The 16,552-nt window shown below is 42.4% G+C and overlaps 1 protein-coding gene across 2 annotated transcripts in view; it reads left to right on the forward strand.

The window, feature by feature from the left end:
- Positions 1 to 4,154: 4,154 nt before the first annotated feature.
- Positions 4,155 to 16,552, forward strand: part of Pdgfc (platelet-derived growth factor, C polypeptide) — a 177,625-nt gene continuing 165,227 nt past the window's right edge. For both annotated transcript variants that reach the window (NM_001357746.1, NM_019971.3), the window contains exon 1: positions 4,155 to 5,293. Coding sequence is in view for 1 of the 2 variants with exons in the window: in NM_019971.3 (NP_064355.1) it covers positions 5,176 to 5,293 (118 nt within the window). In the remaining variant the exon portion in view is untranslated. The remainder of the gene's footprint in view (positions 5,294 to 16,552) is intronic.

A 16,552-nucleotide genomic window follows, 5' to 3' on the forward strand; every position in this document is an offset into this window, starting at 1 on the left:
AGTGTGACTCTATAGAACAGTATGAGATCAACCTTCTGTTCTTGGCTGACAACACTATTATTTCCTGATTATTCACAAATCAGTTTTTATGCTGGCGATTTCACTTTACTGTGATATAGACTTGGGACAGGCTTCTTCTTGGAGTTCTTGTCATACCAGCCAAATATTAAAAATTAAAATTTGGTTAGCATGCATATTTTATTACTGTCCTTGAATGAGATATAATTTGTGATTCTTGCTCTAGCTAGTGATTTCTAACCTCCCTTCTTTTGGGTTATCAGGCAGGATATCATTCTAATGCATAATAAGAATAATAAATTCAATAGGACTGTTTTGGCTAGGGAAGTCTAAACAGCAGCATCTACTCAGCATTTTTTTTTCTAGCCAGCCATGAAGACATCTGAGACTGTGGCTAGGAAATCTCTGTTCTAGTCATTATAACAGAAGCACACAAGGTTGAAAATATATTGCTATCATTATCTATAATCACTCAAAGAATCAAAGAATTTGAAACTGGTCAGGGATCTGGGACAGAATCCAGAACTGATTTCCTAGGAAAAAGTAAAGGAGATGGAGAGAGCCTCTGCTGTTTGTCAGAGCTACAGCCAGGCTAGGGCCATGCTCTCCCGGCTTCCTGTAAAGTGATCTGTTGTTGTTGTGGGCCTGAGGTTATCAAGCCTCTTCTTTCTTTGGGGATGGTTGCTGGCTGCTTACTTTCTCTGAAGTCCGAGTTAAACAAGAACTTCTGAGAGTTTGCAAAACTCTGTGCACACTCGCTGCAGTTTCAAAAAGGAAGCAGCAACTGTACTTCAGTGAGAAAGGCCACAGAGGGCAATTTCAACAACTGTCCTTGTCACCTGTGTGTCCTGTCTTGGACCACACACATCGAACTTCTGACCCCTAACTGTCTTACCCCATCTCAAAGTCAAAGTGAGCACATTTCCATTCCTTGGAGAGAAGGGCCTTAACAAATTCATCTTCAATCTGCCATAGAAGGTAAGTTTTGCCTAGAGGGCTCTGAGAGGAAGAGATACCTGATGCCAAAAGTGTAAATGTAAGAACAAGTGTGCTTTGTTATTTCTAGATTGGAAATCCAGTCTAGTTATTATAAATTATTATTATTATTATTATTATTATTATTATTATATTATAAAGAAGAGCTTCCACAACCAATATGAAGTGACTAGAGAAAGCAGATCGCAGAGAGAAAAGCTTGTAGGCAACGTGTCTCAGTTATTTATTTATTGCTATTTTTTTCCCCAGGAACAGATATTATTTCTGTTGTGGTCTGTGGCATTTTCTTTGCTTAGTAACAATTTCCTGGACCAAGACTTTTCCATATGTGGGTATAATTGTTGCTTGTTACCATTCTGGAACAAGAGTGATGGGCGTTTATGAAGAACAAAGGTTCGGAGCGTTAGGAACTCATGCTCAATTGCCTACCACTGAAATGCTGAAAAGGTGTGTGAAATGTCTTAAAATTAGTGTGTGTGTGTGTGTGTGTGTGTGTGTGTGGCTCTGTGTGTGTGTGAATGTTTGTGTGTGTATCTCTCTGTGTATTACTGCAAAAGGACAATACAGTCAGTATTATTTGTTTTTCTGGTTGAAAAACACATTTCTACAATCCCTGTCCTTCTTCCCTTCCCATAATTTTAGAATTAACTGGTGGAATATCTTGTTAGGAAGTGTATCTCAGTTTCAAATCTATCTATCTATCTATCTATCTATCTATCTATCTATCTATCTATCTATCTATCTATCTACTTATTCTCTTCTCACCTACATGGCCATCCCAAATCAAGTGCATCCTTCCATAATTTCTGTATAGTTTCACTTTGCTATCTCTGCCAATGCATCGAGCAGGGAGCAGGGTCACTATGCCCACAGCTTCCTACAGTTAAAGAAAAAAAAGAAAGAAAGAGAGAGAGAGGGAGAAAGAGAGAGAGAGAGAGAGAGAGAGAGAGAGAGAGAGAGAGAGAGAGAGAGAGAGAGAGAGAGAAGAAAACCACAAAGAATGTTTGAAATTATTTTTTTCTTGGTTGGCTGCATGGATGCTGTTCCTCAAGGAAAATGCCCTGGGCTAAAACAAAGCCAAATTCATTCAAAATGGATTGTTTGGTAATTACAGGACTCTGGATTTTGTAAAACTGACTCTCAACACAAGGGTTTTTTACTTTCCTGGGGAGAGTTTAAAAGCAAGAGAGAACAAAATGCCAGCAGAGGACAAAGTGTTAAAGAGAACTTTGCCAAGGGCAAGAACAGTTCAAACAACAACCATGTGAGCGCACTGAAAAGAAACAGCCAATGTGGCTGTGATTTTGTCTTGGGGTCACTCAGGAGCACCTGGCTGGCTTTATTTATAAGGCAATTGTCAAATCATTCTGTAGAATATGGATGAGGTGAAACACAGAGGTGGCGTGGTATTGTAGATCATCTGTAACTTTTCAAATACAACCTTCTCTGAAATTCCAGGGAGAATGTGAGTCCAATAAAGAAACCTGTCAGTCAGTCCAATGTGTTTATTTATGATCCCGATGTGCCAGGCACTGTTCTAGCCAATCTGAAGCGATACAAAGTAAAGCTTAGTCATCACTCCTTGCAGTCTTTGGAGTGCAAATGGATTAAGTAGGAGTGCACACGTATCCTATGTGGGTGGTCAAGAACTCCAACTGTGTGGAGATGCAAAAAAAGCACATTTACAAAACCTTGATCAGAAAACTAAGTAAATGACAAAAACTGGACCTTAATGGATTGGATTGCAAACAGATCTACCGAGAAAGCATGCCTTTTGGTGTCTCATTTTGATTAAAATTGGGAACTCTCCTTTGCATATTCAGGAATGTACAGAACACTTTTGGAATACACGTATGTCACAATGGAATGGCACTGAAGATGATGCACTGCTAACTTGAATAAAGTAACAAGGCTTGTACCATTAACATCCATACACTTAAAGTCTAAGCAAGAGACTTTCTATCCAACACTGTAAAGGTGGAAATCCCACAGATAAGAATGAATGAATGGAACAGGTTTGTAAGGATTTCACAGGAGAACAGCATCTTTCTTTATTTGGTCCCGGGGACTTCCTGGATGCCAAGCAGGAGTTATAATGAACAACCTGTCAAGTACTCATTTGAAGGAAGAGAGAAGAGGACAGAGACCTGGCTAGAACAGGGTTGTTTGGTAGGCCCCAGTGGTGTCCAAGAACAAAGGAAAAGATTAACATTTTATCGTTTGGACTGGTCCCATCTTTTATTTCTGTCTCCAGGTCATGCCCGGTTTCAGGATTATGTTTACCTTGGTTCTATGGTTGGATTGCATGCCCTGACTGATTCAACTAAGTACTTGGTGATACATCTGTCTGACTGCACACCAAGGCATTTGCTTGCTCTAATGTTATTTTTATTTTCCTTATTTTCATTTTCTTTTTTTATTACCCCTCCATCCAAAGATGCATCTTTTGTTTAGATTTCAAACCCTACTGTGCCTTCAACGCTTTCACGAGGATTTTCTGATAAGGAAAGCATATTGGAATCCTATCAGAGACACATGTATTGCACATGGAACCACCCTAGGCCCTACTAACATGTTTTTCTCATTCTAGATAACCCCATAGGAACTTTAGTCTCAGCACGAAGCACTTCGTGCATAAAGGCAACCAGTTCAAACATTAGGGGCTCCAGGACAGCCTATGTGTAAATTGCCACACTATGTCCCCAGACACTCTAGGAGCTAGATTTCATTATCATGCAGCACCCAGCTGCAAAGGACAGGGACTCTTTCTTCTGCTCAGTGGTACCCTCCAACCCCAGTTCCTCTCCAAACAGGGTTCATGTGGATACAGTGGTGCATGGCTTCAATTCATGTTACAACTCTGACTTTATCTTTACTTTTGATTTATTCATTCTCCTTCAGACAGAGCCATTCTGGAAGCATCTTGAGTTCAACTTCCCTCCTTCAGTGCAGAACTCTGGCCACGAGTCCTGACAAAGCGCTTTGGGAGTGGGGATCCCCTTAGGAATGAAAGACAAGTTACAGCCAGGGAGAGCCAGAAGAGAAGGAGTGGCTGTCCTCTCCTACTTTTTTTTCCCTCTCTCTTTCTCTGAGTTTGCAGCACCCTTGAACAGCCCGCAGACTCCTTATTTGGGGTTAGGGGCGCCCAGGGGAAAGGAAGCTGGGGGCCGCCTGGCGGCATTCCTCGCCGCAGTGTGGGCTCCGTCTGCCGCGGGGCCCGCAGTGCCCCCTGTCTGCGCCAGCACCTGTTGGCCCGCCAGCTGGCCGCCCGCGCCCCCCGCGCCCCCCGCGCCCGCCCGGCCGCCAGCCCCGCGCCCCGCGCGCCGCCCGCTGGGGGAAAGTGGAGACGGGGAGGGGACAAGAGCGATCCTCCAGGCCAGCCAGGCCTTCCCTTAGCCGCCCGTGCTTAGCCGCCACCTCTCCTCAGCCCTGCGTCCTGCCCTGCCTTAGGGCAGGCATCCGAGCGCTCGCGACTCCGAGCCGCCCAAGCTCTCCCGGCTTCCCGCAGCACTTCGCCGGTACCCGAGGGAACTTCGGTGGCCACCGACTGCAGCAAGGAGGAGGCTCCGCGGTGGATCCGGGCCAGTCCCGAGTCGTCCCCGCGGCCTCTCTGCCCGCCCGGGACCCGCGCGGCACTCGCAGGGCACGGTCCCCTCCCCCCAGGTGGGGGTGGGGCGCCGCCTGCCGCCCCGATCAGCAGCTTTGTCATTGATCCCAAGGTGCTCGCCTCGCTGCCGACCTGGCTTCCAGTCTGGCTTGGCGGGACCCCGAGTCCTCGCCTGTGTCCTGTCCCCCAAACTGACAGGTGCTCCCTGCGAGTCGCCACGACTCATCGCCGCTCCCCCGCGTCCCCACCCCTTCTTTCCTCCCTCGCCTACCCCCACCCCCCGCACTTCGGCACAGCTCAGGATTTGTTTAAACCTTGGGAAACTGGTTCAGGTCCAGGTTTTGCTTTGATCCTTTTCAAAAACTGGAGACACAGAAGAGGGCTCTAGGAAAAACTTTTGGATGGGATTATGTGGAAACTACCCTGCGATTCTCTGCTGCCAGAGCCGGCCAGGCGCTTCCACCGCAGCGCAGCCTTTCCCCGGCTGGGCTGAGCCTTGGAGTCGTCGCTTCCCCAGTGCCCGCCGCGAGTGAGCCCTCGCCCCAGTCAGCCAAATGCTCCTCCTCGGCCTCCTCCTGCTGACATCTGCCCTGGCCGGCCAAAGAACGGGGACTCGGGCTGAGTCCAACCTGAGCAGCAAGTTGCAGCTCTCCAGCGACAAGGAACAGAACGGTGAGTATCGCCCCCTCCTCCCCCTTCCCGCGTCTCGCTGTGCGTTCGGGTTGGCATTGTGCGGTGGCATGTGGGGTCCTCCAGTCGTGGAGCTGATGGTCGGGTCTCTGGCGCTGCAGATGGGAGTTTCCTGAGTCCGCGTGCACTTTCTGGGGTGGGGGCAGATTTCGGCAGTTTGCAACTTCCGAAGCTCACTGAGTAGAGGGAGCGGGAAGTGCCCCGCAACCTCAGAGTGGAGAGGACGCATGGGCTATGGAAAGGATTGGAAAAGTCAACTGTGACCACATTGCTAGGTGGCATATGGCCAGAGTTACAAGTAAAAGAACTGCCTTTAAGAAGAAATCCCAAAATGAATGAGTCGTGGCAAGTTTGACTTTAAGCAGGTATGGGGGGGGGTGTTAAGAATGGAGAATTCAGGAAAGGTATTAAATTCCTTAATCGAAACACTGTATTATGGGAAGGCAGGCACCAATAAAGAATTAGGTGAGAAATACAGAGGTCAAGAGGCCACTTGGACATTTTCAAAGGAATTGGTTATGGTTTTTCTCTTGAACTTTTTTTTTTTTTTTAAAACGTGCCTTTGTGCCCCGAAACCCTCACCTTTTGGTGGTGTATTTTTTTGTATGTTCATGAATGACTATTTTGTGTGTGTTGGAAGCGATCTAATCCTGCATAGGAAATGAGAATTACTTTCAGCTTTCAAGTGTACCTGAAATGTTTAGAAAACTTTCAGATGCGAGTTCCCCTGGGCTGGGATTGCACAGAGCTGGAGAAAAGCCTCTTTCATAAGTCCAGGGAAGCTTCGGGGGTGTAATTTGCTTAGCCTCTGAACCCCATATGATTCACAGCATTCAATTTCTAAACTCCTTTGCTCTTGATCTACCACTATAAAGCCATTTTTTGAGACTCTTTTGTAAATAGAAATTTTATACCACACATGAAACCACAATGCTAATGTAGGCATCCTAAAACTGGAATATTAAATACCCTGTTTACAATACAAGGGGAGGTTCTCGCTGCTATTTAAGAGGGAAATATACATGTTTTTCCTACTTTGTTATCTATTTACAATGCAATTTCACTAGCCAGGTAAGATGACTGCCAGAGACAGTTGGGAAATGAGGATGGAGTGATATATATATACATATATACATATATATGTATATATATATATATATTGCTTCAAGGCTTCACATCTGGATTTCAACTCTATAAAGGACACATCTTAAAACAAAGTCCAAAAATACATATGTTCTCTTCATCATTCCTATGCATTGCTGGGCCAGGGTAATAGCATGGTGTTTCTTGGTATGCTTGCTCCTTACCTCTGGCTAATGTGATGGCATGTGGCACCTTAAGGCTCTTGAACTGCTGATCAAAGGGCAGCCTAGTGATCTATCTATAATCATAGGGCCTGCAGAGACCTGAGAGATCAAAGGAGCCACAACACCAGCTATACCCAGGCAGGAAGCAAATCCAACCAACCTTTGTCCTTTCTAACACAAAATAAATGTCTAGTTTAAAATATTGCTTCTTACTAAATCTCCATAGCAACCCAGCTTCAACTTATCGCTGCACAGTGAGTGCTCCTTTCTATTTCTGGTCCCTCATCTCCTGTGGCTGGGTCCCAGCATCCCTCGTTCTCCTTGCTACTTTTGTATCCTTTTGCTTTTTCCTTGCAGTCCCTTCTCATGATCTACATGCTATCATCACTTTGCAATGAGCGCCAGAGCTTTCTGCTGGCTGCAGCTAGCTAGCTACTTGGGTAGCTTCACATCCCCAGAAGATGGGAGTTCACTAAGCCAGGCCACACACATTCTGGTGCCATCTGATGCTGGGCCATTCTCATTCCTAAGATGCATGATGCTAAAAATAGTCTCCTCATTTCCTAATCTGTGGGCAGAGGATCTGGCTATGTTTAGCTCTTTGGAGGGTTGGCAGCAGGAAGTAGAGAGGAGAGGAACTACTCACCTTAATAGTTTTCAAAGTAAGAGAGGTAGTGCTAGCTAACACTAGGGGGCAATATAGAGCTATTTTCTGCACATTCTCAGGTTGACTTTTAGACATAGGGTTTCAGGGTTTGAGAATAACAGGTGGGCTTGGAAGAAGAGCACTCTGGAATGTGACCAGATTTCTTGGAATAGCAGCCACTTCTTTTGACTTTTTTTTTTTTTTTTTGACTTCCCAAAGTGTCACTTCCTTACATTGGCTAGTTTCCACCCTCATATTTGGTTGTGCTTGAGTTTTGATTGCCCTGTTGCTCTTTGTGTTGATGATCCTCTGGTTCTGTAGGCATGACCTTCTCAACAGTTAGTTCCCTTAGACAATGCCAGGGGTCAACTTGATTCACATAAAGGCCTTCTAAGGGCCAACCACAAAGTGTCCAAATCGATCTGGATTTGTGATCATAAGAGGTTGGTTCTGTTTTCAAGTTCCCCCTCCTCTCTATGACTAGGGCTGATTAGTTTCTTTAACAATTTGATGTCATCAGTGGAAATTGGATGCTATGTTTGTCCCATAGTGGAGCTAAATATGCACCCTTGGAATGGAGCATATATACATGACTCAAAATTAGGGAATAGGACCATTTGCCCAGTTACTAGCTACTAGATTGTTGTTCTTGCTATTTGAATGTAGCATACTTTTATCTTTTCTTCCCAATGTCAGTGATGAAACTCAGGCCTCACAAGTATTAGATAAGCACTATCCCAGTGAAAATTACCCCAGCTCTTCTTCAATCCCATTGTTATTCCATACCCCGATGGCTCCAATATGAAGCCAGGCTTCCTAGATTTTCCTTGAGGAAATGAGTTGAAAAATAACTTTTACCTACTTGGAGGACATCTGGTTGTTAAACACAGGGAGGAAATACTTCATGTTGGCAAAGCACTAGCTCCAGATAACAATGCCTACTATGAGGTGCTAGAGTTCTTCTATTGAGTTCCAATAAGGAGGAATTACATAGATATTCAGAAGCCGCAAGAAGAAAGGCTCAGTTTGCACATCAGATGTAGCAAATAGATACCAACTACAAAGCTATCTGTGGAGCTATGTTTCACTTGTCTTACGTAAGTCATTTTAACTGACCCCTAATCTGTTTTTTGTTTTTGTTTTTGTTTTTGTTTTGTTTGTTTGTTTGTTTGTTTGTTTGTTTTGCTGTCCTTATTCTCCCGAAACACCTTGGGTTTTTGTCTTAGACTTTGTCTTTATTAGGGCTCATTTATGAGCAACAGTTACAGTGTATGCCCTTTCCTAAGGGAAGGTTTCATGGTTCTTTGGGCAACTTCCCTTGGGGAGATGGGTTCACTAGAAATGCTTTTGAATGTTTGGTCCCTCTTTTAGTGCTAGCTCTTCACACTGCTGCCACAAGCCTGCAGGTAATCAAACAGAGCCCACATTTTACCCTTTAGATAAGAACTTGGAAGCTCTTTTGTGAACAAACTGACCAGAGTCTTTAAAGATGCTCAACAGTACACAGGCTCTGACTGGGGACTCCAAGGACTTTCCTGCAAGGCAGTCCTTAAGTTTTAGAGTATGACCTTTGAAACATATATTTTTGTTCTTTATGAAGAAACTTCCTCCTATGGCTCTGTTCTGTATGAGAGAGCTGAGGCAGCTGAATAAGGAAAGAACAATTATGTAATGATGAGTGCGGTCCTTTCCTTCCAATAGCTGGGTTTTGGAAGTCCTGTACCAACTGCAGTAGTCTATACCCAATCAGACATATGTTACATTCAATTTAAAAGGTATTCACAGAGGATAAAAGCCCTGTAGAAGCTTTGTAGGTGGGCATGGAATGTGTTAAGTCCTTCTAAACAGATGCTGGGATGGGAACTGAGCTTTTTCAGTAGTTCAAGCTTGACTGATACAGAAGACTGGCATAGCTTTCTCAGTCAGCTAAGCAATGCCCATGTCTTGTCTTTTTTACCTCTTTGAAATCTCTTTATCTGTCTTACACTCACTTCTACCTTGTGCTTGCAATGTCTGTAGTGTTAATATTATTAGTTCCATATTTCTTACATGAAATTATGATAATCTGATGTATATTAATTTATATAAAGCACCCACAAATCAAATATTTCCAAGACCACTAAAATTGTCCACATAGCTTTGTGTTAGTGTCAGTCCAAATACCATGTCATAATTGAAGTTCCTTCATTAGATTATTCTCATTTTAATGTTTTTAGTCATTTATTTGAAACTGTTGTCTGTAGCCAGAATATCTCAGTATTTTTGTGTAATTTCCCATTCATTTATTAAACAATCTGTGCTGTATATTTATTTCCACATCTGGCTTCAACTATGGGTAAAACACTATCCTTTCCTTTCTCCTATGAATCTATCTAGAGGTTAATCTCCTGTTGATGTGCCCTAGTACTTATGCTATAATGTTAAAATGGGAAAATGTTTGTACTGAGTCGTCTCTTCCAACAGCACAAAGGGTCTAGCCATTCAAAGCTGCCTGACACAGACCCAAGTCTAGGAAAAGCTCCTTCAACTCTGGGTCTCAGAGCTGAGCGGTCAGTGTCTCTATCATACCAACAGTAAAGCTTTCTGACACTGTGGACAACTAGCAGAGATTGTAGGTAAGCTTACAGGAGGGACCTAAAATGAAGGGGTGTGGTTTCTTTTGGTTGCCCGTCACCTACTTGCAACCTTTGGGCTTCCCCTTTAAAGGATTGTGCTTGGAAGAGATGGAGGCAGACATGGACACACCAGTGGCTTAGTTATCTGTCTGAGCCCCTGGAAAATACTAACCATAATTCCTTTGTATAAGTTCTAACTTCTTGTTATGGATATTAGACACAACTTCTCCCAGGACAGGTTTTGCTGACCCTTTAGTCAAAACTAGCCAATCTACTTGTCTTGTCAAATATAATAGTATAATTAGCTTCATAGAACTTTCCATGTTTTGTTTCTTGTTTCTTGATTCTTTTTTCTTTTTTTTTTCTTTTCTCTACTTTTCTTTTAATTGTCTGTTCTTCCCTCTTTTACTATGGAGTGAGTTTTTTGAGACCATCTGCTGATCTGTTTTCTGTAGGAGCTATAGCACCTGGATCAGAGTACAGGAAATTCTGTTCTCATTAAATATTTGTGAAGTGTTGTTTTTCTAGCAAGACTGTAGCATCTTCTATAGAAGCAAGTCCTTTTGAAAGATGCCTTCCATGCTGTTTAGTCTTTTCATTGGAAGATAAACTTGGAAATGGTGGGACAGATCATAATAATACTTGATGCTATTGATGAACCTACCAAATCTCCAAGTGTTGTGTGTCAACAGTGGGCAGGTTTTCTAGATATGCTGATGTTGGCTTCTCTCTTAAAAGTGCTATTTGTTTATGTACCTGTGTTGTGTTTGCTGAGGATGGGGAATTGATATGAACCAAGACTCCTGAAAATGGTAAGTAGATGAGAAGCCAGCAAAACTGGGATGCTTTTCATTTTGAACTTTGGCTCATGGACAGCTTGGACCTTAAAGTCCTAGAAACATGCAAGCAGTGCTATGCTGATGAAGTTTGACCTGAGAAGATCCTAGGGACCACTGATAGGAAAACTGGGTGAGGCCTTAGACGGAAGACATCCCCTGTAAATATATGAATAGATCAGTAGCCAATTGCTAATATGATTTCCTTATATTGGAATCAATTAGGCCCATGGCATTGTGCTGTCAGAATGAGGCACATTTTAAAGCATTTTTAAAAAATATATATAAGAAGGTATTGGGCTTTGCATTGTGCTCAGTTTACAAGACCATTAAAGAAACAACTTCAGAACCATCACATTCAGTTCCTAGATCAGCTTGTCTAGCTATTACCTATGGTGGTGATTCTATGGTATAAATATGGGACAGTTTGGCAAAGGATTAAAACAGCTGCTTTAAATTTTTTTTACCATTTAGTTTCAGAGCTTCACAGCAAGCATGTAGACTGCTAGGTGAGTTGTTTTTAATATTTCAGGTTGTAATTCAGTATATATTCAGTTTATAATTAGTTTATAATATTTCACTGTTTAATGTTTCAGTTCAGTAACTGACCATGATGAATGGCTGTTTGACATTAGCAAGCTTGGTTCTACAAGGAGATTGTGTTTTGTTTTGTTTTGTTTTGTTTTGTTTTGTTTTGTTTTGTTTTGTTTTGTTTTGTTTTAAGTGTCAATCTTTTGGTGGGCTCTAGAAAGCACAGTGTGTTATTCTGTATAAAAAGATTTAAAGATTTGGTTTATTAAAATTTTTGTTTTGAAATTACTAAATTTTGACACTAAGACTCTGGAAACTATAAAGATGAGATGTCAGGCTGATAGTAACACAGAAGCCAAGTCCTTAAATGTAGTATTTTTGTACATCCTAAACATTTCCTACATTTATGCCATTGCCATCACATCACCATAGATATCGGGGCTCATCGATGTTATTTTGGTCCATTGGTGGTGGCATTGCCTGGTTTTTGGACATTGGTATTGATTGTTACCCAGTTGTCATTCCAAAGCTATCTTTAGCTGATTTTACTTCTTTGGGTGTGTTCTAATTCTTCTAAGTTTCAAACAATGATGCTTTTGTACCTGGCTTCTTCCCTTTCCCATTGTAGTTGACTCATTTCTCAGTCAAATGAGGTGTGTTGCTGCTGTACACTTCATGAGGAATCCAGACTCCCAACTACAAGATGCACACAAATATAAGTTCAAGGTTATGAGTTTTCATTGCCGGAGTGTCCATTGTGCAATTCGTGTGCCTTGTCTTTATGAGACAGATCTTGTATGCTTTATTAGGACATGCTTTCAATCAGCAAATAAAATGAGCATGTGCTCTGTGCCTGGCTCAGCCCTAGGTGTTGGGTTTCTGCAGGATACCTGAAGGAGGAACTTGTTGCTCCTCCTCCTCCTCTCCCCGCCTCTTCATTTTAAAACTCTGGTCTTGCTTTGTAGTTCAAGCCAGTCTCGATCTCACTATTGTAGCCCAAGCTGGTTGTCAAACTCCCCATCCTCCTGCTTCATGTTTCTGAGTGCTGGGGCCCTTGAAATCTGCTACAGGAGGTTGGTAGGACTGTCCTTTACCTTGTGTGCTATTAGTTCTGTGTCAGCAATCATATAGGAATGAAGAGGACCGACGATCCTTAGTGTCTTTATCTGAATGGCTGATTTTGTCTGGATAGGAGGGTCAAGGAGAAATGTTCCTTTAAGGATAAGCAGAATTGAGTTGAAATGAGCCCTGGCATAAAGGAAAACATACTACAAAGGGAAGAGCCTGAACAAAACAACAGAGGCAAGAACAGTCTGGACTCTAGAGCCCAGGCTGGCAGGGTGCAAAGTTGTCCTGAGCTCCTGTATTTGAAGCCTGATGCTGTTTCAGTGTTTGCTTCCTGCAGCACTGGCAGGAAACCCAATGAAAGGCAAAGCTGTTGGTCACATTTACAATCCAGCTGAAAATCACTATTTTTCATTATTTTCTAAACAGGCATGTAGGGAAAGTGGTCTCCTTTGGTGTTGGTAGTTAACTGCTCATTGTCTGAAGTTTTCTGCTCTCTCAGTAGTTAAGCATATTCTGAATTTGCTCCATGAGCAAGCTGCATAGTCTCTGCTCCAGCTCCCAAGCCCTGCCCACTTCACACTCTTCTGTATGGCCTCCTTTAGGTAAACAAAGAGCTAATTTCACACTTCATTCATGAAATAGATGGCATGCAGAAGGCAGCTGGGGGAGGGCTCCAGAGGTTGGCACTAAGCGCTGCTTCTGTTACAGGCCATCAGTATAAATGAAGCTGTTACTTAACTATGGACCATAGCCTTAACACTTTTCAGGGAACAGGAATACAAGTTATTAATATTCAAGTTATTAATATTTAAAATATTAATCCTCCTGAGATGTCTTTGCCAAATCAATTCTCTGGTGAGGTTCATTCTGGGCCCTGTATATATAACAATGCTTACATCATTGTATGACGGTTAAGGGCTAGAAATGACTAAATTGTGGTGGGTATGCTGTGTTGGTGTGTTGCCACTCTTTGAGGCTATACTGTTTGCACTCCAGGAAATCCTTGCTCCTGGGTGAATGCTATTTTAAACATTTCAGTGTTTGTAAGATGGAGGGAGTCCTCTGGCTTAAGCTTGTCCAGCTGTCCACTGCACCTGCCCTTGTATCACAAAATAGATGAGACGCCATCAACAGCAGAAGTTAAACTTCCACGACACTTATGCTGTTTCTGGCTGTTCTTTTTTACTGGCTATTTATAAGGACATCTGTCTTCTAACAGTCGTATCTTTTATCTTTCCTCTCTACTGAGGGATAAATCACAGCTTATATCCCATACTGCCACACACGCTCATAGCTAGGGTGATTAGAAATGTAAATGGGGAAGGCATTAAAGTGCCATAATTTCCCTTTCTATGGGAGCAGAGGGTGTTTACAATCAGCACATTGAGGGATATTTGCTTGAGATGTGAGCAAGATGTGAACAGAGGAGATGAAAGAAATATTCATCTTTCTTTGGGGGGGGGGGTATGAGACATCATTGTTCTACACATCCCTGGCTTTCCTGGAACTCATTATGAAGACCAGGCTGGCTAGAAATGCTAACTTTCTTATCAGTGGGTGCTTTTTTTATTGATTTTGGGAAACAGGGATAATTCAAAGCATTTACTTCTGACTTGTATTTTAAACTTAGACTTGATTATGGGGGCTGAGGTTCACATTGTTTAAGAACCTGGGAAGCACCATAAGTCCACAGTAATACTTGGTAAGGTGTGCCCTGTCTTTAGATCACTGAAGAATACATGTGTACAGCTCTTGTTTCCAGTGATAACAATAAAAAGTAGGGTCACCAATAAACCGATCTGAATTCACTAGAGTGATTTTTAGGTAGTGGAAAAAGATTAAAGTTTGATACATTTGGATTGAAAAGCATGGATCTATACATCTATAGCCAAAGGGAGGTGACCTAGGGGCAGAGTGGAGTGTGTTGTTCTTCTTCTTGTTGTTGTTGATGATGATGAAGATGGTGACAGTAATCTAATTAAATTGGATGCAATAGTGTCTCAATCTATGCACACAGTTTACTGTACTGTTCCTGACATTCCATAAGCACCCGAAGAGCCTCACCATATCAAGACCACACATCATACACAAAGCAGGCACGTTTTCATAGCTTCTGATGCAATTTTCTATCCTTTAGAGGTACAGATGATGATTTCAGCAGAATCTTGCTATGTGTTGATCATTGTGGTCAAAATCATCTTGACTATTTCTACACGAAGCAGCCATCTAAAAATAGCACAGCACCGCAGGTTGAGATCTGGCCAGGATAATGAGAGGCTAATCTAGAAACTTAATTGGTGACAGTAAATCATTAAAGAGTAACTTTCATTTCTGTTTTCTTGAGCACATTTGCAGACTTGAGGTTTAAAGGCATGATTAAGCACACGAAATAAGGAATTACATAATCTCTCTGCTTCTTAAAAAGAGTTTTTCTTTCCTGGTGGAAATTCATTTTTAATCTGTACCGATAACTTTTAATAGGCATCAGTTGGGCACCCCATTAAGCTAACTGCTTTAAAATGATTTCCTTCTAGAGACTGCATTTACATCTTAGGAAACCAATTAGCTTGTCTGGATTTCCCATTTTCTTTGCAGTCCTCCTCTGCAGCCTGCTCAGCATAGTTTGTCCAGCATAGCAAAAACCCTTGGAGGTATGGGCCTTCTGGAAGAAGTGTAAATGCCACACTTATCATTGGGGAAAAACATACATGGGGAAATGGGCCTCATAGGCTATATCTGCCGAACATTTAAAATGGCATAAAGCACAGGAAATACTTTTGGTGTGTGGGAATGTGCAGCGTTTCCAAACTACAAACACTGATCTGCAAAGTTCCCCGGTAGTGGTGAATTATATGAGACCACGTCCATCTAAGCACAGCTTGTTTAACTACCTCGTGGTTCTGGGGCTCATTCAAACACTCTTAAACAAAATAAAGGGAATGGATGTAATAACTTCTTTATGGAAAGTCCATAAAAAGCTAGAGGGCCATGTAAACAAATTGGGTCATTTACTAGATGTTTAAGTGATAGATCTGCAGTCCAAATTTAGGGCTGCATGTGATGTTTTATAGGGTCGCGCCTGTGTTCTACCTTGCAACTAAGGGGATAAAACTTGGCTGTTTGTGTGTTTGTTTCTGTCTAGCACATGAAATCCCACCATTGCTATGTTGTAGTATACCTTGAAAGCACCTAAGATTTGGTCCATGCACTTTGTCTATTATGTGTGAGAAGTTGAATTGGCCTACTTTTTGCTAACACAGTGTTCTATTTAAAGGAAAATATGATGATTGAAATTGAAATTTTCCTTTTGGGCTCAGACATGTCTAAACTAATTATAAAATAATTGTTCTGGCTCACAAGAGTAGACCTATAACTACAGCCATGTAAAATAGAAATCCAACAGCAGTTATGATTTATGGTCACTGTAACTCTGCTTGTCTTGAATTTAACCTCATATGACTAACCTTATATGACACTGGTTTTTCTTTTTAGAGAATTAGATCTGAGAGCTGCTCCCAGTTCTCCTGTATCTTTCTGCATTAGAATATTCCCTTTCCTTCTCTGAAATTACCCTGATGGGCTTGTCAGTCTGGTTCAGAACACGGGGCCTGGAAACGTGGTACCATAAACCTTTCACAGTAGGAAGACAGCAGAAGCCAAGCAAACTTATGGGCATCAGAGTGAGCAGAAGATGTCCAATAATTTCTACTTTGATTCTATAGCATGTCTTCATTTTCTGGCATCCCTAAGTTCTGTTTGGTTTATTTGGCTTTAAACAAAGTGAATGTGTAAGAAACCCATCATAACAAACAAACAAAACAAAGAATAAATGAACCTTTCTATCCTTTAATAACTGACAGTGTAACATACTGGCCACTCTATGTGTTGCTGTTACAAGTTTGACAGAGGAAATAAGTCCTCTGGCTCCCATGTTTTAAGAAAACAATAGACAATGGTGGATGCTACCATGTCTATGTTGTGTATGATTGGCTCTTCTTTCCTTCCTTCCTCCCTCCCTTCCTTCCTCCCTCCCTCCCTTCCTCCCCTCCTCCCTCCCCTCCTCCTTCCCTCCCTCCCTCCCTCCCCTCCTCCTTCCCTCCCTCCCTCCCTCCCTCCCTCCCTCCCTCTTTCTTTCTTCCTTCCTTCCTTCCTTCCTTCCTTCCTTCCTTCCTTCCTTCTTTCTCTCTTTCTCTCTTTCTCTCTTTCCCTCTCTCTCTTTCTCTCTTTCTCTCTTTCTC

The sequence above is a fragment of the Mus musculus genome, chromosome 3 (genome assembly GCF_000001635.26).
Source record: "Mus musculus strain C57BL/6J chromosome 3, GRCm38.p6 C57BL/6J".
Classification (NCBI taxonomy): domain Eukaryota; kingdom Metazoa; phylum Chordata; class Mammalia; order Rodentia; family Muridae; genus Mus; species Mus musculus.